Source organism: Microcaecilia unicolor, chromosome 4 (genome assembly GCF_901765095.1).
Source record: "Microcaecilia unicolor chromosome 4, aMicUni1.1, whole genome shotgun sequence".
NCBI lineage: Eukaryota > Metazoa > Chordata > Amphibia > Gymnophiona > Siphonopidae > Microcaecilia > Microcaecilia unicolor.
In genome coordinates this window covers 178497825-178520769 of record NC_044034.1, presented here as the reverse complement: position 1 = coordinate 178520769, position 22945 = coordinate 178497825, and the positions used below count along the sequence as shown (strand labels likewise).

At 44.8% G+C, this 22945-nt stretch overlaps 1 protein-coding gene across 1 annotated transcript in view; it reads right to left on the bottom strand.

Moving 5' to 3' along the window:
* The window catches only part of SCUBE2 (signal peptide, CUB domain and EGF like domain containing 2), a 283319-nt gene that overhangs the window by 56148 nt on the left and 204226 nt on the right, over positions 1-22945 (bottom strand). Inside the window, exon 17 of the mRNA XM_030201013.1 lies at positions 6171-6341. Within this exon, the coding sequence (XP_030056873.1) occupies positions 6171-6341 (171 nt within the window). The remainder of the gene's footprint in view (positions 1-6170; positions 6342-22945) is intronic.

Genomic DNA, 22945 nt, shown 5'->3' with positions numbered 1-22945 from the left:
TGTATAACATGATTTGAAATTTTCTAGTATACTGAGAAAATTATGTTGTATTGATTTTCCTGAGTACTAATTTGTTTTCTTCTGTGAACCGTTCTTTCATAATAAACCCAAAACAACCTCAAAGAAATTCACATTTTTTTGTTTACTTTTCAGAGTGCAGAGTCAGGATGAAAATAAAACAAAATAAAAATAAGCTGAACAAAACAAAATTGCAGAAAGACTGTCCAAAACAAAACATGACCAGTGTGCATGTCCCTACATTTTGGCAGCTCTTTTTTGGACCACTTCCTCTTTGCCTGTATGTCTTCTGAAATGCTGCTACTGGAAGTGGACATAGCACTCCAGACACTTACTGCACCACCTCAGGAACAGTTCAACATTTCTAGCCCAAAGCCAGACACCAAGAGCTTGATATTCAATGGGAGTAGTGTCTCCTGACCAGGTAACTCCTGCTAACTGACTCCCCACCTGGAGGAGTGGCCTAGTGGTTAGGGTGGTGGACTTTGGTCCTGGGGAACTGAGTTCAATTCCCACTTCAGACACAGGCAGCTCCTTGTGACTATGGGCAAGTCACTTAACCCTCCATTGCCCCATATAAACCACATTGAGCCTGCCATGAGTGGGAAAGCACGGGGTACAAATGTAACAACAACAACAACAAAAAAAACTGCACTCAACTGGATAGTGTCATGGAACATCATATGTGACTACCACAGCACCAGCCAGTTAATGTGGGAGTGGTCATGGGGTGAAAGTTATCCAGGCACTGCTGATATTCAGTGTTAATAACTATTTGTGCAAGTAGGTCCTAATACATATTTATTGTCTACCTTTATGAAGGAATTCACCCAAGGAATGTCGGGCAGGTATAACTTGACATGAAACTTGCAGTTTTGCTAACATAGCAGTCCTAACTTGCCCATATAGTTATCCAAGAGCCAGCACTGAATATCAGCAATAAACGGATAGCTGCTGGGAGCTGCCGAAGACCTGAATATTTGATGCCAGTACCTGGATATGGGCCGGCACCACTGTTCCCTCTAAGCTGAGCAAGAGTCCTCTGTCTACAGTCCTGCCAGTGGAGGATGCTGTTTCACTATCGCATTTTTAATAGCTATTGAAGATACTATTTTGAAGTACCACCCCCTACTGGTAGCAATGCAGTTGGAGGACTTCTGTTCAGCTTAGAGGGTACAGTGCCGACACTAAATATCTGGGTCTAATTTAGCCTGCAGCAGTTAGAAGTTTAGAAAAACACTGCCTACCACGGGCCAAATATTGCCTGGAAAGAGTGCTCAGCTGACTGGCTTGTCTCCGGCTCTGAATTTGTTTTAATCAGCACAGTGTGAGCACATCATGCAGTGGTCTATGTGTGAAATGTGAACCCTGTAGCTTTCAGCTAGCAGAGAGTATTTACTTTATTCGGCTTAACAATCTTACTCCAGAGCAATTAGTATTTAATTTTCATATCATGTAATCCAGTGGCGTACCTAGGGTAGTTGACACCCGGGGCCGGTCATTTTTTAACACCCCCCCCCCCCCCAAATCCAGTATTAGGCATACCGAGAATACAAAACACTCAGGACCTATAGAGCAATTCTACCATACCATAAGCAGTCATTTCTACGAGTCACACAAGGAAAAGGAAAGCATCTTAAACACTACAGTGAGCACTAGAACATCAATTCACCTATTGTAAAACGAAACCAGACAGAATAGTACAGATCGTCGATCCTGCACAGTCAATGCCAACCGAAAGCCATGTCTTTTTCACAAACACAGATACACCCTAATCCACTATAGAATAAGTAATCATAAACTTTCTATTTAGACAAAAATTAAACTGAACCCCCGATGCCAGACTCTGCATACAATGCAACACCACAGAAACAGAAAATGTCCCCTAGTACTGTGCTAAATATAAAGACAGCAGATGTAAATTTGAAAAAACTAACAAATACCAATCACCACTTTACAAATTAACAAATAGAAATAAAACAAATACAGAAAATAAAATAATACCATTTTACTGGACTAATACATTTAGCTTCCAGAGGCCAAAATCTCCTTCCTCAGGTCAGTACAGTATAGTGCTGTTACAGTATCTTATCCTGACCTGAGGAAGGGGGTTTTGTTCTCTGAAAGTTAAGTCAAAATGTATTAAAATTAGTCCAATAAAAAGATTACCTTATTTACATGTTCTATTTATAAACAACACAGCTACAATACTATATCCTAAAGCAAAATAATAAAAATATATATTTACAGTTTGTTGTCTCTGGTTTCTGCTTTCCTCATCTTCTTTTCACTGTCTTCCTTCCATCCAGGATCTGTCTTTGCTCTCTCTCTGCCATCCAGTGTCTGCCCTCTCTCTAATGTCCCTTCCATCCACTGTCTGCCCTCTCTCTCCCTTCCATCCACCATTTGCCCCATTCTGCCCTCTTTCTCTCTCCCCCTTCCACCCACCATCTGACCTTTCTCTCTGCCCCTTCAATCCGTCTGTCCTCCCTCTCCCATCCATCCAGGGTCTGCCCTCCCTCATGCTCCCCACTTCCTTCCAGGGTCTGTTGTCCCCTCTCTCTCTGCCCCCCCTTTTCAGCCCCCAGTTCCACCTGCCCCTAGTTCCAGCCCCAGCCCACATCTCCCACCGGCCCCCCTTTTCAGCCCCACTATCCCACCAGTCCCCAGCCCTTTTCTCCCATCAGTCCTGAGCTTCAGCCCCCAGCCACTTCTCCCTGTCCCCTTTTCAGCCCCTAGTTTCAACCCCAGCCCTTTTCTCTCACCAGTCCTGAGCTTCAGCCCCAGCCAGTTCTCCCTGTCCCCTTTAAAGCCCACAGTTTCAGCCCCTGCCCCGTTTCAGCCCACAGTTCTAGCACTAGCCCCCTTATCCCAAATACCCTCCTTTTCAGCCCCCAGTTCCAGCCCCCTTCATCCACCACATGCTTTGCAACCCCCCTTTTCAGCCCCAGACCCATTCTCCCACCTGCCCCAGGCATGGACCCATTCTCTCTCCTGCCCCCTTGTCGGACCCCAGTTCCAGCTTCAGACCCCTTCTCCCCTCTGAGCACCCCCACCCCTCCCCAATCCCCTTCTCCCCTGTGAGCACCCCTCTCAGCTCCCCCACCCCTCCCCAGTTCCCTTGTCCTCTCTGCGAACCCCTCTGAGCTCCCCACCCCTCCCCAGTTCCCTTCTCCCTTCTGTGAACCCCTCTGAGCTCCCCCCACCCCTCCCCAGTTCCCTTCTCCCTTCTGCGAACCCCTCTGAGCTCCCCCACCCCTTCCCAGTTCCCTTCAACCCTCTGCGAACCCCTCTGAGCTCCCCCACCCCTCCCCAGTTCCCTTCTCCCCTCTGCGAACCCCTCTGAGCTCCCCCACCCCTCCCCAGTTCCCTTCTCCCTTCTGCGAACCCCTCTGAGCTCCCCCACCCCTCCCCAAATTCCCTTCTCCCCTCTGCGAACCCCTCTGAGCTCCCCCACCCCTCCCCAGTTCCCTTCTCCCTTCTGCGAACCCCTCTGAGCTCCCCCCACCCCTCCCCAGTTCCCTTCTCCCTTCTGTGAACCCCTCTGAGTTCCCCCCACCCCTCCCCAATTCCCTTCTCCCTTCTGCGAACCCCTCTGAGCTCCCCCACCCCTCCCTAATTCCCTTCTCCCTTCTGCAAACCCCTCTGAGCTCCTCCAACCCTCCCCAGTTCCCTTCAACCCTCTGCGAACCCCTCTGAGCTCCCCAACCCCTCCCCAGTTCCCTTCTCCCCTCTGCGAACCCCTCTGAGCTCCCGCACCCCTCCCCAGTTCCCTTCTCCCTTCTGCGAACCCCTCTGAGCTCCCCCACCCCTCCCCAAATTCCCTTCTCCCCTCTGCGAACCCCTCTGAGCTCCCCCACCCCTCCCCAGTTCCCTTCTCCCTTCTGCGAACCCCTCTGAGCTCCCCCCACCCCTCCCCAGTTCCCTTCTCCCTTCTGCGAACCCCTGAGTTCCCCCCCACCCCTCCCCAATTCCCTTCTCCCTTCTGCGAACCCCTCTGAGCTCCCCCACCCTCCCCAATTCCCTTCTCCCTTCTGCGAACCCCTCTGAGCTCCCCCACCCCTCCCGTTCCCTTCAACCCTCTGCGAACCCCTCTGAGCTCCCCACCCCTCCCCAGTTCCCTTCTCCCCTCTGTGAACCCCTCTGAGCTCCCCCACCCCTCCCCAGTTCCCTTCTCCCTTCTGCGAACCCCTCTGAGCTCCCCCACCCCTCCCCAAATTCCCTTCTCCCCTTTGCGAGCCCCTCTGAGCTCCCCCACCCCTCCCCAGTTCCCTTCTGCGAACCCCTCTGAGCTCCCCTCACCCCTCCCCAATTCCCTTCTCCCCTCTGCTCCCCACCTCCTTCTCCCATCTGAGCCCCCCCCTCCGTGGAGAGCGACAGAGCCCTCTTCTCCTGCCACCATCCTGCGAATTTTTTTTTTTTAAATCCATGCAGCGACGCAGGCAGCGCCTCTTGTCTGCACTGCTGTGTGCTGTCAAAAAAGAAAATCGCTTTGCCGGCGTCGGGCCTTCTCTCGCTATGTCCCGCCCACTTTTGAGGTAACTTCCTATTTCCTCGAGGGTGGGACATAGCGAGAGAAGGCCCGACGCTGGCGAAGCGATTTTCTTTTTTGACAGCACACAGCAGGGCAGACACGAGGCGCTGCCTGCGTCGCTCGCTGAATGGATTAAAAAAAAAAACGCAGGGTGGTAGCAGGAGACGACGGAGCACCCCCCCACCCGCCGACACCCGGGGCGGACCGCCCCACCGCCCCCCCCCTTGGTACGCCACTGATGTAATCTCATTATATTGATCAAATATGTCTGCAGATCTTCCTGTGCCCTGAGTTTGCCATCTGGTGCATGTGCCCACTTTACTTGCTCTTTATTCACATACAAGACTCAATTTCAGAAAAAGAAAAAAAAGTCCTTCCATTTTGTCTGTAGGAAACTCCTAAGTCCAAAGGCCTTACCCCCGGATTCTGTACAGGTCGCTCAAATTTGGGTGTGGATCCCAGACCAAGGCATACACTAATTATTGCTGTTAACAAGCATTTAATCGGCAGTAAATAGGAGTTATGCATGGATATGCCCTATGCGCTATTCTATAACATGCACACCTAAATTTTATAGCACAAAACTCCAAAGTGGGTGTGGCCATGGGAGGGGCATATGTGGGTCATAGTAACGTAGTAGATGACGGCAGGGGCGTTCCTAGAAATTAGGCATTTGCCTGCCTAGCTGCCATTGGTTGGGTGCCAGCATTTACACCAGCCTTTGGAAGGTATTAGGCTTGCGCCCAAAGTTAGACATTAAGGACTAGATTCTATACATGGTACCTGAAAAATTGGAACCAAAAACATTTCCGCCTAGGTGTATTCTGTAAACCCTGCCTAGATTTAGGCGCAGTTTATAGAATACGCCTAGCTGGTTTATAGAATATACCTAGTGGCCATGCCTGTGCCTAACTCTAGGCGCATCCATTTACACCAAGTAAAAGTTGGTATAAATACTGGTGCCTAAGTTAGGTGCGGAGTATGTGTATTCTATAACCCTGCGTGTAGATTTTCTGAATGCCCACGGCCCTCCTATTACACGTCCATGGCCATGCCCCCCTTTTGGCAGTGAGCATTTGAATTTACACGCACCACTTTACAGAATATGTCTAGTAAGTTGCGTGCGTAAATTCTAATTAATGCCTATTAGTATCAATAATTGCTTGTTAACTGCCAATTATCGGTACTGATTGGCTTGTTAAATAATTACATTGTGCTTGCAAATCCAGAATACGACCAGATTTGTGCACGCAATTTCAGTCGTGCTATATAGAATTCAGAGGGAAATGTACACTAAGATAGTATTTTATAAAGAAAAGTCTACGCAGAGCACCCTTTACAGAATACTAGCTTAGCATGGATCATCCTGGTGCCTAACTTTGGGTGCTACTTATTGAATCTAGTCCTCAATATTTTACTTGCGCACCTGTAAAAGCTGTAACACATAGCCTTTGCAAAACAAAACCGGTACCTGAACAAAGTACTGTAAGAGAGACTCAATTTCATTTCATGCAAACACAGGACTGAAATGAAATCCCACATACAAATACCACTGGTGGGATAACATGATTTTATTTCCAACCACAGACCCGCCCTGTGTAAGATAGTCCAAGCTTACCACCACATTCTGAAATGTTCCGAGCACCCACAGTCTTTGGAGCCGCATGGTTTTCGTGAAATGGGCAAGTCTCACATGTTATCTGCCCTTCCTCATCTTGGTATGTTCCACTGGGGCATAAAATGCACCGTCCCTGCTCCCCACTGTAGTATGTTCCAACACTGCAGCTGACTAACAAGAGAAAAATGTATTAAAAAAATCAAACTTTGAAGTATATTTCTCTACTATGGCACTGCTCTCCTGGGTTGCTGCCTAAATATACAAACACTTTGCTGGCTTTTGGTAAGTATATGGGCAATTTTCCAAAAGAAGTTGAAAGCCAACACAGCGAGCCATGCTTAGCTAGCTATCAATCAGATCATTTTCAGTAGCCATCTAACCAGTTAAGATTAAACTTTTTATAAATCTAACCAGCTAGAGTGAAGTCAGCTATCCCTATGCATTGATGTAGCTATCTAAAGATGAAAATGAGCATTAACCAGCTAAACTAATGCTGACTCCACAAACCTTCCAGTGGTAGTAAATTTTCAAAGCCACAAATCTAGCTGCCTAACTCCATAGTTAGGTAACAAGATAGCTTTGATACTCTAACCCTTATAATATTAGCATGCAGGATTAGCCTAATGGTTAGTACAGCAGGCTGTGAGCTACCAGGGTTCAACTCCTTTTCCTACTGGTGCTCCTAGTAACCTTGGGAAATCACTTAACTTTCCTTTGCCTCAGATACAAAATTTAAATTGCAAATACCTACCATACTTGTAATATGTAACCTTGAATTTGAGTTTATATTTATAATAAAGATAAGTAATTCAATCCAAATCCAAGAAAAGAATGTATTCTGGCATTTATCTTTGCTATTACCTAGATACATTTGCAAGGCATATATTATCGCAGATAAGATCCGTCAGGGTGTTTGGCAATCATCATATAGATATACTTTCTGTTCTATTTATGATATAAACTTTGAATTATTGCAATTTTCTAGTATATTTATTCTGATATGTTTATGGTGTAGATTTCTGACTTGTATCTTTCTGTTCTATTTACGATATAAACTTTGAACTGTTGTAACTTTATATTGTATTTATTCTAGTGTATTCATGTTGTAGATTTATGACCTGTAACTTTTTATTTATGATATTGATATAAACTCTGAAATACTGTATTTATTCTGGTGTATTTATGACACAGATTTCTGACTTGTAGTATTCTGCTTTATTTAAAACTTTGAACTGGTGTAACTTTCTGTTTGATGGCAAGATTGGAATGGATGAATGATATGTGATTTTAATGAAGCACAAGCACGAGCACAATATACCCCAAGGGAAGTGAAATAATTATGTGAATATGGGTGTATATCGCATTGTGGGTTGGTTTATGTAAGATATGTGGGGGAAGTGAGATCAGGGTGTCATGAATTAACATTTACCTTCCTTTAGGTTCAAACAAATGTTGAATGGTATGTTTTATTATCCATGTATTAGATGGTAATAAGGAAAGCACCATAATTTATGGGTGGAGGTTTGAGCTCAAGTCTAGCAATATTTAATGTGAGTAGTTTATGACTTATACATATGTATTATAAATATACGCATACACCGGTGATTAAGATCTACTTGGGCTCAGCTTATGTACATACACAAATATTAGGAGGTGGAACATCATATGTGCAATGATGGTTCCATTGTGACACCACCACATATTCCTCTTGGGGATATAATGGGTGTAAACGGTATGGTCTGAGCACATTTAAAATAATTTAAAACACTTTATAGTATATTTTTTAAAGTGCATACATAAAAATAAAAAAAGATAAATTATTTTGAACCCAAGTTTAATATAGTGAGTTTAAGGTTTAACTTGGTTTGTGGATTTGTTCTTCCTGATTTTTTGTGATGTATATATTCTGATGCCATAGATTTCTTCTGACCTGTTGTAACATGCTTTAACCTCTCCAGCTACAGAATAAATTATGTTGATATTGATTTGCCAGACTCTTGACAACCATATCAGCTGTACCCCGCCTTCTCCTCCCCCACCCTACAAGTGGCCCTATCACTGAATGAAGACCTAGGAAAAGGGAATCAATTTAGAAAACAGATGAAGCTTTGAGGACACTGTCACTGGTGTTTTTAGACTTATAGAATAACTCGATATAGAGCGCTTCAGAAGGGTTTTCAGTTTACAATTCTAAATGTTTCAGCTAAAAAGGAACCTTAAAGAGAAACAATGTTTTTATTTATTTAAAAAGAAACTAATGGGCCCTTTTTACAAAGGCGCAGCAAGCCCACTCTTTCCAGCGCTTGAAAAATATTTAAATATTTTTAGCGCCAGAGGCTTACCGCCAGGTTAGCGCAAGAGCCCTTACCGCTTCCTAAATAAGTGGCGATAAGGGCTCCCCAAGGAAACAGCCACATGGTAAGTGTTAATCTTACCACATAGCCATTTCCCTATTTTTTTTAAAGCCTTTTACCAGATGCAGTAAAACGCGGCAAATCCAAGTGCCGATGCCACCACAGGGCCCCTTGGTAAAAGGGGCCATAAAAGTGTGATAAAGGAAGATATTCAATTAAGAGACAAAATGGGGAACTAGCCTGAGCAGTTCCAGATACCGCATTTCACAGATTTCACCAAAGCATGTTACCTGCACAGTGATCATTCCATCTTGTTCTTTCATAGATTTTCAAAATGACAAAAGTTACATGAAAATCTCAGTGTGGGGAATTCTCTTCTGCTTTTCTAGTAAGCTGCTTGTTTTTGCTTCAGACAGACAAAGGAACCAGTAGCCTCCAGTAGACTTCATTTTCATAGCCGGAGCCTTTGTTTGTCCTCAATGACCATTAAAAACCCATTCCTAAACCTCATGCAGCTGTTTTTTAAACAAAATACTGTGGAAGCTTTTCTGATGCAAAAGAGAGGCCCAACAGGATGCCAGGATTAATGATCACAAAGACATTTTAAAGGCTCTTCCCCTCCTTTCAACACTTTAGCCTTTGAGTATTTGATGCCACAGACAAACACTCTGTATCCTTAGTTAGCTAAGAAGATGAACCTAATAACAGGGGTCAATGTTCCACCATCTAACCATTTTTTAAGGATCAGGGCTTGACTTTAAGGAAAATCACAAACAGCTGATGCAAATTAAGTGCTGGGGCATCCTTGAAGTTATAACAGTTCACAGACTTCGGTCACACCGGGGCAGCACAGAGTTTTCAGGATTTATAACCTAAAATATTGTGAACAGCAAGTTAAGCAGCAGGAACACTTTCTCTCTCATTCAAAGAATTTATTTGGCATGTCAGCTCTTTGAAAATAACAAATAAAGAGGAGGGAGAGAAAGATTTGTCTTGGTTATATCCTTACATCTTGCTTCAACATTTGATGTTATTGACCACTCTTTGTTGTTGTCCCAATTAAGGGCTATAGGGTTGACAGGGATAGTATGGAACAGGTTTCAGAGCTTTTTGCAGATTGATTTTTTTCAGTAATACAGGACTTACACACCTCTTCCTCATGTGGTTTTGACTGTGCAGTACCCTAGGGGTCATCTTTATCCCCGATTCTTTTTAATGTTTTTCTCAGACCTTTGTTAGCTTTGGTTGATCAGTTTGGAATTAATCCTAATGTTAATGCTGATGATATTTTACTGGCTTTGCGGGTTTCGCCCAAAACTGATCTGGTCCTATCCAGTGCTGTTTCCAGGAAATCTGTCCTTGGTTGGAGAGAGGGTGATGATAGGGGCAAAGGAGAATCGCTTGACATGGATGGGTGGGGAGGGCAGCGGAGAAAGGAGAAATCGAATGGTGTGGAATATGACAAAGACTGTGGCTTGCTGGATTACAGCTAAGCTAGAAAGGTATATCTATCCAGTTGTGTGGTGTCACAGTTCCAGTGGTTGATGAATTTAAGTATTTATTTTTATTTTTTTTGTTACATTTGTATCCCACAATTTTCCCACCTGTTTGCAGCCTCAATGTGGCTTACATAGTACCGTAGAGGCGATCACCAATGCCAGTTTGAACAAATACAGAGTGAGGTTGTGGTAAAGTAACGTTCATATGTGAGAGACACATTGGGGAATCGTAAGGAGGAAGAGTTAAGTTATGTCCAGTATGAGCTTTGGTTTTGTTGTGCTGCTGGGTTAAGGCATTTAAGTTGGATCATTGGGGTATGCCTTTTTGAAGAAGGTAGTTTTTAGTAGTTTCCGGAAGTTCAGGTGGTCATATGTTGTTCTCACGGTGTTTGGTATTGCGTTCCATAGTTGTGTGCTTATATAGAAGAAGCTGGATGCATAGGTTGATTTGTATTTGAGACCTTTGCAGCTTGGGTGATGGAGATTTAGGTATGTTCGTGTTGATTTTAATGTGTTTCTGGTTGGTAGGTCTATGAGGTCTGTCATGTATCCCAGGGCTTCTCCATAGATGATTTTATGAACCAAGGTGCAGATTTTGAACGCAATATGTTCTTTGATTGGGAGCCAGTACAGTTTTTCTCGTAGGGGTTTGGCGCTTTCGAATCTCGTTTTTACAAATATAAGCCTGGCTGCTGTGTTTTGAGATGGAGTTTCTTTATGATTTGTTCTTTGCATCCCGCATAGATTCCATTCCAGTAGTCCAAATGGCTTAGTACCATGGATTGTACCAAGTTGCGAAATATTTCCCTCGGGAAAAAAGGTTTCACTTGTTTGAGCTTCCACATTGAGTAGAGCATTTTCTTCATTGTAGTTTTCACTTGGCTCTCTAGTGTGAGGTTTCGGTCGATTGTAACTCCGAGAATTTTCAGGCTGTCTGAGATAGGGAGGGTGTAGTCTGGGACGGTTATGTTGGTGGGTTTGTTCATGTTATATTGAGATGAGAGGATGAGACTGTGGGTTTTTTCTGTGTTAAGTTTTAGTTGAAATGCATTTGCCCATGAGTTCATGATGTTCAGGCTGAGTTTGATTTCTTTGGTGATTTCTGAAAGATCATGTTTGTAAGGGATGTATATTGTGACATCATCTGCATATATGAACGGGTTAAGGCCTTGATTGGAAAGGACTTGGCTAATGGGGTCATCATTAGGTTGAAAAGAAGTGGTGATAGTGGTGATCCTTGAGGTACTCCACAGTCTGCTTTCCATGGTGATGATATGTTCGAATTTGATTTCACTTGATGTGCTCTGGTAGCGAGGAAACCCTTGATCCAGCTAAGTACACTTCCACTAATCCCAAAGTATTCTAGGATGCTTAGTAGTATGTTGTGGTTTACCATGTCGAACGCACTAGACATGTCGAATTGTAGGAGAAGTACGCTTTTGCCTGTTGCAATTTCTTGTTTGAATTTGGCTAGGAGAGTAATTAGTACTGTTTCAGTGCTGTGGTTGGAACGAAATCCTGATTCTGATTCATGCAGTACTGTGAATTTGTTAATGTAGTCAGTTACATGTTTGGTTACCATGCTTTCCATCAGCTTGACTACCAGTGGGATTGATGCTACTGGGCGGTAGTTGCTGATATCGTTTGTTTTTTTCTTGGTATCTTTTGGTATTGGGGTGAGTAGGATGTTGCCGTTTTCCTTAGGGAAGAGACCATGTTGAAGCATGTAGTTTAGGTGGGATGTGAGGTCTGTTATGAAGCGGCGGGGAGCGGATTTTAATAGGTAATTGGGGCAGATATCCAATTTACAGTGAGTCCTGGAGAACCTGTTGGTCGCTTGGTTGACTGTTTCAGCAGTGAGTGGAGAGAAGCTTGTCCAGAATCTGTCCGCTGGGTGTTCACCCGGGATTGGGTCCATACAATCGATGAAGTTTCCGATGCCGTCGATGTTCTGAGGTAACATTTCTATTTTAAAAGCTGCTCTATCTCCTTTTTAAATGCCGATGCCAACAGCCTGGTCCCACCCTGGTTAAGGTGGAGCCCATCCTTTCGGAATAGGCTTCCCCTTCCCCAGAATGTGGCCCAGTTCCTAACAAATCTAAAACTCTCCTCCCTGCACCATCGTCTCATTCACACATTGAGACTCTGGAGCTCTGCCTGTCTCTTGGGCCCTGCGCGTGGAACGGGTAGCATTTCAGAAAATGCTACCCTAGAGGATCTGGATTTGAGCTTTCTACCTAACAGCCTAAATTTGGCTTCCAGAACCTCTCTCCCACATTTTCTTATGTCATTGGTACCCACATGTACCAAGACAGCACTATCTAATATCCTATCTAGGTGACGCATTAGGTCCACCACCTTCGCACCAGGCAGGCAAGTCACCAGGTGATCCTCATGCCCAATAACCACCCAGCTATCTATATGCCTAATGATCGAATCGCCAACTACAACAGCTGTCCTAACCTTTCCCTTCCAGGCAGCACTTGGAGACATATCCTTGGTGTGAAAGGATAGCACATCCCCTGGTGGGCAGGTCCTGGCTACAGGAGTACTTCCTACTTCTCCAGGGTGATGCTCTCCTTCTAGGAGACCTCCCTCCTCCAAGGTAGCACAGGGGCTACCAGACTGGAGGTGGGACTTCTCGACAACATCCCTGTAGGTCTCCTCTATGTACCTCTCTGTCTCCCTCAGCTCCACCAAGTCTGCTACTCTAGCCTCAAGAGAACGGACATGTTCTCTGAGAGCTAGGAGTTCTTTGCATCGGGCACACACATATGACATCTTACCAACTAGGAGATAATCATACATGTGACACTCAGTGTAAAAGACTGCATAGCACCCCTGTCGCTGCTGGACTGCTGACTCCATCTTAGTGTTTTTGAGTTTTTCAATAATTTAAACTTGCTACAGTATTAAGGATATTAGCCTAATATAAAAGTGTCTTTTAGTTTATATAGTATATTGTATGATTTATTTAGTGTTTCCTTCTTAGATGGTAATGAAATGTATTTAAAACTCTGTAAGGGCACTCCTTGCTTGTTACCCTAATTACAATAACTGACTATAAATGAAGAGTTGTCCTAGGAGTGGGCGGGCGGGTGTTGGGGAGAGAAGACTAAACTAGATCCTGCAGTGCCTGATAGATTCTATCTGTTAATGTTGTGGTACAAAGTTTTTAAAACTAAGTGGAAAAGACTATGGAGATTAGTCGCTAAAATTTGCTTTTTATATTTTTATTTTGCCTATCACTAACCTACAATTCCTCCTTTAAACCCCAATCTTTAAGTTCCCAAAGCACAAAGCAAAATAGTGTTCACTTACCAGAGAAATGTCCTCTTCTCTCGGAACTTCTCAGAAAGGCCTTGATAGCTTTATGGCCTATAAAAGGTCTGGAAAGCTGGGTAGGGGTCAGCCATTGTCTACTGAGAATCTATACTATTATGGAACTCTCCCATTCATTTGTCCTACAGTCAGAATGTTCATTAGTACAAACCTCTGGTCTGAATAAGTTTGGACTTTTGCTGGTGGATGGGGACCTATGGGAGCTTTCAGCTTCTGATTTATTGGGGTTAATAGAGGATGCCTGGAATAGACTTCCTGAGCCGGTACGTCAAACTCCATCTCTGGCCGTCTTCAAATCTAAGCTAAAAGCCCACCTTTTTGATGCTGCTTTTAACTCCTAACTCTTATTCACTTGTTCAGAACCCTTATTTTATCATCCTCACTTTAATATTCCCTTATCTCTTGTTTGTTCTGTCTGTCTGTCCTAATTAGATTGTAAGCTCTGTCAAGCAGGGACTGTCTCTTCATGTTCGAGTGTACAGCGCTGCGTACATCTAGTAGCGCTTTAGAAATGATAAGTAGTAGTAGTAGTATGTACTCCTGGAATAACACACACAACTAATGTTAGGGGAATTTAATATCTCTCCTGAGTTGATGTCTACATGGTCCAAGGCTAATTTTAAAGCAGCCACAGCTACACTGAATTTTTCCTGGGTGATAATGGGGAAATAAAAAGAAAAACAAAGGCTGGTACTGTAGACTAGAACAGGGGTGGGCAACCTTTATACACAAAGGACTGCGTGAATATCAGTACTATCCTGGGTTTTGTTTCCTGTCTGCCCCCCCCCCCCCCCCCCCCCCCCAGGGCTTCTGCTTGTTCCAGCTTCATGTATTTTCTAGACCTCTGAACAGGAATTCTTAGGTCTTACATTTACTATTGCACTTTGCCCAACCTGCCTACCCTCCCTCCATGATTTCCACAAGGTCTTACTACTACTACTACTTATCATTTCTATAATGCTACTAGACATACACAGCACTGTACACTGAACATGTAAGAGACAGTCCATGCTCAACAGAGCTTACAATCTAATCAAGACAGCCAAACAGAACAAATAAGGGATAACGGAATTACTTAAGGTGGGAATGATAAAACAGACATGGGTACTGAACAAGTGAATAGGAGTTAGGAGTTAAAAGCAGCCTCAAAAAGATGTTTTTTTAGCCTAGATTTGAAGATGGCCAGAGCTGGAGTTTGACATACTGATTCAGGAAGTCTATTGCAGGCGAATGGTGCATCAAGATAAAAGGAATTGAGTCTGGAGTTGGCAGTGAAGGAGAAAGGTACAGACAAGAGAGATTTACCTAAATGGAGTACCCGGGGAGGAGTGTAGAGACAGATAAGAGTGGAGAGGTATTGCAGAGCTGCAGATGAATGCACTTGTAAGTCAATAAGAGGAGTTTGAATTGTATGCGGAAACAGATTGGGAGCCAATGAAGTGACTTGAGGAGACGGCTGATATAAGCATAGTGACACTGGTGGAATATAAGTCGTGCAGCAGAATTTTGAACAGATTGAAGGGAAGAGAGATGGTTTGATGGGAGACCTGTGAGAAGCAAGTTGCAGTAGTCTAAACGAGAAGTGATGTGGATAAGGGTTTTGGTAGTGTGCTCAGAAAGGAAGGGACGAATTTTAGTGATGTTATAAAGAAACAACAGGTTTTAGCAGTCTGTTGGATATGTGCAGACAAAGAGAGAGAGGAGTCAAAGATGACTTACATTTACTATTGCACTTTGCCCGATCTGCCTACCCTCCCTCCGTGATTTCCACAAGGAGACATCCTCCTCCTGTGCTTATTTTAAATCACTCAGTGCCAGGTGCTTGACTGCTATTGCATGCTTATTAGGTGTATCATTAGTATTATGCTAACATTGTATTATATCTCTGGCACTTGAATTCCAGTGCTGTTAAATGTGTATATTTTTTCTACTGTTTCATGGTAGTTCTATTGTTAGGTTTCAATTTACTGTTTTCAAGTTTACCTCATTTATTGTATTTATGTTTATTCTTCGTTATTTTACTGTTGTTATGCTGTTAACAAAATTGTAAGTTTTATGTTCAACTGTACCTGCTGTACACTGCCTTGAGTGAATCTCTTCATAAAGGCGGTTAATAAATCCCAATAAAATAAAATAAAAATTGTAACTGTGTCCCGATGTGCTGCTTTATTTTACTTATGCTCTGTTTTTTTGTCTTTACAGGTATTACATTTACTATTTCACTTTGCCCGACCTGCCTACCCTCCTTCCTTGATTTCCACAAGGTGTCATCCTCCTGTACATATCTGAAATAATCCAGTGCAAGGCACTTGCACCACAGGCACGCACCGAAGCAGTGTGACCGAGCAGGTCTTGCTCCTTGTGCGCTCCTTGGGGCACCTCCTTGGAAGCTGCCTTGGGATCCTCAGATATCCTTACTTTCCTTCTCCTGTTTGCTGCCTTTGTTTTACCTCCTTCGAGGCATCCCTAGTTCATCCCCCCTTTATGGTTCATGTCCCGCCCCTCACTTCTTCTTCACCGCTCCACATTCCCATACTGCATCGCCCACGGCTCCCTGCCCCCACCCACACACTGCCATATGCGCCCTTCACACAGATTCCTGATACCCATTCACCCTCAGACCCTTCCTCCTCATATTTACCTGCTGAAGCTTGGTCTCTTGAATGTTTGCTCCCTCTATAACAAAGCCCCCCTTATCACCAATCTTATCTCCAGACATGCACTGGATCTCCGTTTCATCACTGAAACCTAGCTTCAGCCAGGAGACATTGCTACCTTGCTTGATTCTTGCCCACTCAGCTCCCAATCTTTACATGTCCTGTGCATAGCTCGTTGCAGGGGAGGTGTGGCCTCCTTCTTCTGTTCCCCAATGCAGGCTTCCCTTTGCCCCGCCAAACCCATCTCCATTTCAGAAGCTCTTATCATTCGCCTTGCTTCCCCTTCCAACTCCACCTACTGTTACGCTGCTGTTGTGTACCATCCTTCAATGTCATCTTCCCACTCTCATGATGATCTTTCAGCCTTCACCTCTAAATGCTCAACGCTCTTTCATCTGCTCATTCATCTGGACAACTTCAATCTACCCCCCCCCCCCCCTGACTATTGTTCCTCCTTTCTTGCTCTAGCTTCCAGTCTTGGTCTCTTGGCTTTACATGGGTAGAGAGAGGCACAGGAGTCATGAAGGACGAGAAAGGGAAAACAAGAGCAAGGCAGTGGAGTGGAAGGAGGAAAAAAGTGTTGGACATGGCAGTGGAGAGGAGGAAGGGTGAGATGAGAGGGGGGAAATGTTGAACATGGTGCAGTGGGGTGGGGAGGGGAGGGGAGGGAGAAATGGAGAGTTGCTGCATGGGGAGAGAGTGAAATGTTAGAGTGCAAGACAGAGAGAGATGTGGACAATGGCAGAGGACGAGGGAAGAGAGAAGGAGAGATGTTGGACATGGGGGGTGGAGGACAGGGAAGGAGAAATGCTGCACAAGAGGGGATAGGAGAGAAAGAGGGATATGTTGGATTGGTGGGAGGGAAGAGAGTAGGAGAAATGCTGGACCATAGGGAGGGGGTACGAGGGAAGAAAGAAGGGACAGGAAGATGTTGGTGGGGGAGGAGTGGAAGGGACAGGAAGATGTCAGGCTATGAGGGTAGGGAGGGGAAAAAGAGGGATCAGCTGCTAGGCTAGAAAGGTGGAAGGTGGGAGACACTAGGAAAGGTGGAAACCATGTGGGAGCGGGTGAGGGGTAGGGGTGGCAAGAAAATGAATGAAAGGATAGTGATTACAGGGGGTAGAAATATGATAATGGTGAGTAAATTGAAGATGGAAGGGAACTGAAGGCTGGGAAAGATGGGGAATAGGATGAAAGAAGGAGATGGAAATGTGATAGGTATCTGAAAAGTAAAAAGAAGGAAAAGGGTTAGAAAGAGGGTGCTATCTGAGTTGGCAGAGAGCAGAAGAGGAAACAAAAAAGGAAAGAGCTAAAATTAAAAAATCAATATGTCAGAGGCATGTGTCGTGAGGAAATGGAACAAGAGCGGAGAAAAGGCAAATAGACAGCAGCTTATTGAAGGAGAATTAGTAAAAGACACAGGAAAGCGGGAAAGAGAAACTGTACCCAGCATGATTGAATAATAAAATGTCCAGAAAACAAGCATAGAAAAAGTATTTTATTTTAAATGTTTTAAATGGAATATACTAGCTTTGGAAAATGTGCATAGCGGATGTCTTTTTACTGTGTTCAATAGAAAAGGAAATGCATTTCTATTTTTATTTCTTTAGTGTTGTAGTACATGCCGAGGTTCCCCATTCAGTTTTTGTCTACATATTTTTATTTCTAATTTGTGATCCCTTGTTCTGTATTTGGTGAGGGTCTGTTGATGTGATTATAATGGCAGATTGGGAGATTAGAGGGGAGGCAGGGAGGAGAGGAAATTGGTGGGGGAGAACATTTTTATTTTCTGCCCTGAGCCCCAGCATGGCTAACACCAGCCCTGACCCTGCTGTTAGCTCAGCAAACAAGGCAATATCCTTGAGCCACCAATAACTAAGCATGCATGAGGTGCTGGCATCAGTGGCTTTAGGAGTTGTTGCCTGCCAAGCTTGGTAAAAGGGAGTTCTGGCCTTCTTTGGAGGAAGTCTTCAGCTGACAGAGCTTGAGGATCTTCATCAGCTAAAGTATTTATATTTTGAGTTGGGAGGTGCTGGGGGGGGGGGGGGAGGCAGAGAGAAAACTTAGTGCCGACCCACTTTGGGCTCAGGCCCAACCAAAATTGGTTGTATGGCTACGCCACTGTTGATCACTCTCTTCTTCTCTGCTGTCTTCAGTCAATTGGTATCACTGACACTATTCTCATTTGGTTCACAAGCTACCTTAACAATCGTACATACCAACTACCTTTCGGCAAGTCTTCTTCATCCTTTCTACCTCTTCTGTTGGGTGTTCCACAAGGTTCCATTTTCTCCCCTATACTCTTCAATATCTTTTTGGGTCCCCTGCTCACAGTCATTCAGGATCACGCTTGCACTCCTTTCTGCTATGAAGATACGCAGATCCCTTGTAAAATCCCTGATACTTCTACTCTCTTGTGTCTCAAAACATACTTATTCCAGGTTTCTCTCTGGCTAAAATCCAACTTGCTTTTTCTGAACACCTCTAAGTGTGAAGCTATTTTCTTCCTTTCTTCTCAGTCTGTCTCACTCTCATCTCCTCCCCTCTTTTCTGGATAATCACCCTATCCCAGTGCGTGACTCTGTACAGATCCTCTGGGTTATTTTTGATTCTTCCCTGACTTTTAAACCACAAATCAAAATGCCTTCTTTGCTCTTCAGCATGTTCGCTCTATATGTTCTGTGCTCTCCTCACCCTCCTTTGCCCTGTCATCTTGGGTCTAGTCATCTCATATGTGGATTATTGTAACTCCCCCTATGCTGGCTTCCACCTTCACTCACTTAAATGCCTTCAACTTGTCCAACCGCTGTTAAACTTCATCATGCACATCATTTCGATCACGCCACCCCTCTTCTACATACAGAACACTGTTTCCCTGTCTCATCACGCATTCTATTCAAAATCCTTGTGTTGGTATATTAATCAAGACTCCAATCTGCTCCTGCCTACCTTAACAACCTCCTCATTTCTTACACCCCCCTCCGCTTCCTACACTCAGCCAATAACAATCTGCTTACTCTTCCGCCTCGTCTCCATCTTGCATATGACTTTCCTCTACCTATGACTCTGCTTTTTGTTATCTTGGTCCCAAATTCTGGAATGACCTGCCACTATCCATCAGAAATCAGTCCTCCTTTCCCAAATTCAAACAAACCCTTTAAACCTATCTTTATTCTATTTCCTTTTCTACCTCTACATAAAATTATTTGTCCCTCCATCAGTCTTCTACTTCCTCCTTTTTAAAATATCTTATATGTCACTTTTATGCTTTTATGCCTATGCCCAGGGCCTTAGCGGTATATCAGGTCTGTGCACATAAATAATAATAAATAATTCCCAGAAGGCTACAACATCCTATATAATAAAACGCACCTCCAACATTCTGAAGCTGACTGCATGGCTGAGGCATTCCTGCTCTCTGTATCCATCTCCTGAATTGACATCACGTACTTCCGGGTTCGTCACAAGCAGAAGTGACCAACCACACGAGGTTTCTCGGCTTCAGAATGTTGGAGGTGCGTTCTATTAAATAGGATTGGTCAGTTCCTTGAAGCACAGCCAGAGCTCAGCGTCCTGCACAGTAACGCTCAGACACCAGAGAGAGAGGGGGGGGGGGGGCCTGACACCAGAGAGAGGGAGGGGGGCCTGACACCAGAGAGAGGGAGGGGGGCCTGACACCAGAGAGGGGGGGGGGAGGTATCTCTGTCACACCCACACACTGTCTCTCTCACACACACTCTCTCTCTCACAGTCAATGTCTTTCTCTCTCTCACTCTCACACACTGTCTCTCACACACTCTATGTCTCACACTGTATCACATTCACTCTCTAAGTGTCACACAGTCACTCACACACTCTCTTGGTCTCATACACTCAGTCTTACAGAGAGTCTGTGTCTCACACACACTCTCTCTCTCTCGCACACACTGTATCTGTGTGAAACACACTCTCTCTCTCTCTCTCTCACACTGTCTCACATATGCACTCGCACACACTCTCATTCTCGCACACACAATCTCTCTCTCACACACTCGCACCCAGACTCACTCTCTCTGTCTCACACACACAGTCACTCTCACAATAACTCTCAAACATACACACTCCGAGGAAAACCTTGCTAGCGCCCATTTCATCTGTGTCAGAAACGGGCCTTTTTTACTAGTTACATAATATTGGAACTGGAAATGAACACACACTCTCTCTCTCTCGCACACACTGTATCTGTGTGAAACACACTCTCTCTCTCTCTCTCTCTCTCTCACACTGTGTCTCACATATGCACTCGCACACACTCTCATTCTCGCACACACAATCTCTCTCTCACACACTCGCACCCAGACTCACTCTCTCTGTCTCACACACACAGTCACTCTCACAATAACTCTCAAACATACACACTCCGAGGAAAACCTTGCTAGCGCCCATTTCATCTGTGTCAGAAACGGGCCTTTTTTACTAGTTACATAATATTGGAACTGGAAATGAACAGAGCTCCACAGATCTTCTGTGATAAATAAATGAATAAGTAAAAATGTAACTCAAAATAATGGAAACAAACTCTGAGAGTGGCTACTCTGAAAATATTTATAAAATACAATATTTAAAATTGCCAAAACACTGGTTAATGACGTTTTAAACTTTTGAATAATTACCTTTAGTATATGCTTGTAGTCTAAATTCATAAAACAAAGAAATACTGTTGTAACCATCCTGTAACGATCCAGAAAAAAATCAATAAAAGAACTGACCAAACACAACTATCAAGCCTCTCATGAGGAGTGATGTGGAGGGCCATAATCGAATGGGGGTCATCTCCGGGGACGGCCCCGTAAAGTGGCGTCTCCAACCGTATTATCGAAAAAGATGGCCGGCCATCTTTCGTTTTGATATTACGGTCGGGGCCGGCCAAATCTCAACATTTGGGCCGGCCTTAGAGATCGCCGGCGTTAGAGATGGCCGCCATTGGTTTTCCCCGATAATGGAAACTCATGGTGGCCATCTCAAACCCGGACAAATCCAAGGCACTTGGTTGTGGGAGGAGCCAGCATTTGTAGTGCACTGGTCCCCCTCACATGCCAGGACACCAACCGGGCACCCTAGGGGGTACTGCAGTGGACTTCACAAATTGATCCCAGGTGCATAGCTCCCTTACCTTGGGTGCTGAGCCCCCCAAAACCCACTCCCCACAACTGTACACCACTACCCTAGCCCTTAGGGATGAAGGGGGGCACCTACGTGTGGGTACAGTGGGTTTCGGGTGGGTTTTGGAGGGCTCCCATTTACCACCACAAGTGTAACAGGTAGGGGGGGATGGGCCTGGGTCCGCCTGCCTGAATTGCACTGCACCCACTAAAAACTGCTCCAGGGACCTGCATACTGCTGTCATGGAGCTGGGTATGACATTTGAGGCTGGCAAAAAAATGTTTATTTTTTTTCTTTTTTGGGTGGTAGGGGGTTGGTGACCACTGGGGGAGTAAAGGGAGGTCATCCCCCATTCCCTCCGGTGGTCATCTGGTCAGTTGGGGCACCTTTTTGAGGCTTGGTCGTGAACAAAAAGGGACCAAGTAAAGTCAGCCAAATGCTCATCAGGGCCGGCTTTCTTATTTTCCATTATCGGCTGAAGCCGGCCATCTCTTAACCACTCCCCTTCCCGCCTTCAGTACACTGCCGACACGCCCCCTTGAACTTTCGCCGGCTCCGCGACGGAAAGCAGTTGAAGCGGGCTAAAATCGGCTTTCGATTATACCGATTTGGCCAGGTTTAGGAGATGGCCGGCCATCTCCCGATTTGTGTCGAAAGATGGCCGGCCTTCTCGTTCGAAAATAAGCAGGATTGTCATCCACAAAAATAATGTTTAACATGATAGGCTAGATTCTATAAATGGCGCCAAAAAAATAGACACAAAAAAGCGCTATTCTATAAGCCACACTTAAAGTTAGGCACAGTTTATAGAATGGTGCTTACACCTGGGAATCACACCTAACTTTAGGCATGGGCATTTGCACCAACTGAAACATGGTGCAAATGTACGTGCCTAAATTAGGCATGTATCCCTGTTATTCTATAACAACAAATATTAGTTTTAGGAATGCCCCCGTTACGCCCATGATCCTCCCATTTTGGCGTCCCCCTTTTTCAGATCACACTAAATTTTAGGTGTGGATCCTATGCCTAAATTTACACACTTATATGGCAATTAAATCAATTAGTGCCAACAATTGCTTCTTAAAAAGCCAATTATTAGCATTAATTAACTCATTAATTAAATTGCTTGTGGAAATTTGGCACACCCAAATTTGTGTACACAATTTTTGGAGACTTTTATAGAATTAGGGGGTAAAAGTCAAAATGTCACATTGGCAGAAGAAACTGCATATGTAATCACTTTGATATTTGAACATTAAAGACACAAAACTTCATTATAAACACCTACTGTTATTTATATAATCACTAGTAAAAAAAAGGCCCGTTTCTGAAGGCAAGGAAACGGGCCCTAGGCAGGCAATTTCTCCCCCCCTCCCCCCACGCTACGGCCCCCTCGATCCCCCCGTGCCGACAAAGACCACCCCCCGCCATGGCACCGCCATTGTGGACTACCTGTGCTGACGGGGGACCCAAACCCCTGACAGCCGAAGTGCTGTTGTGCTCTTCGCGTTGTTCATCTTCTCTGGAAGTTCCTCTGCCGGGGGGGGGGGGGGGGGGTCGAGGGGGCCATAGCGCAGGGGGTGACAGATGATTCCGAGGCAAGGGGAAATAGGAAGTTGCGTCAGCGGAGGGCGGGACAGACAGAGTGAGGGAAGGCCCAATGAGATGAGCCACACTTCTTTTACATGCAAGCGCGAGGCGCTGCGCCTTGCCTCGCCACGGCTTCCAAGATTTCTTTAAAGGTAGGGTGCAGGAGCTGGTTGGACGGAGCTGAGGGT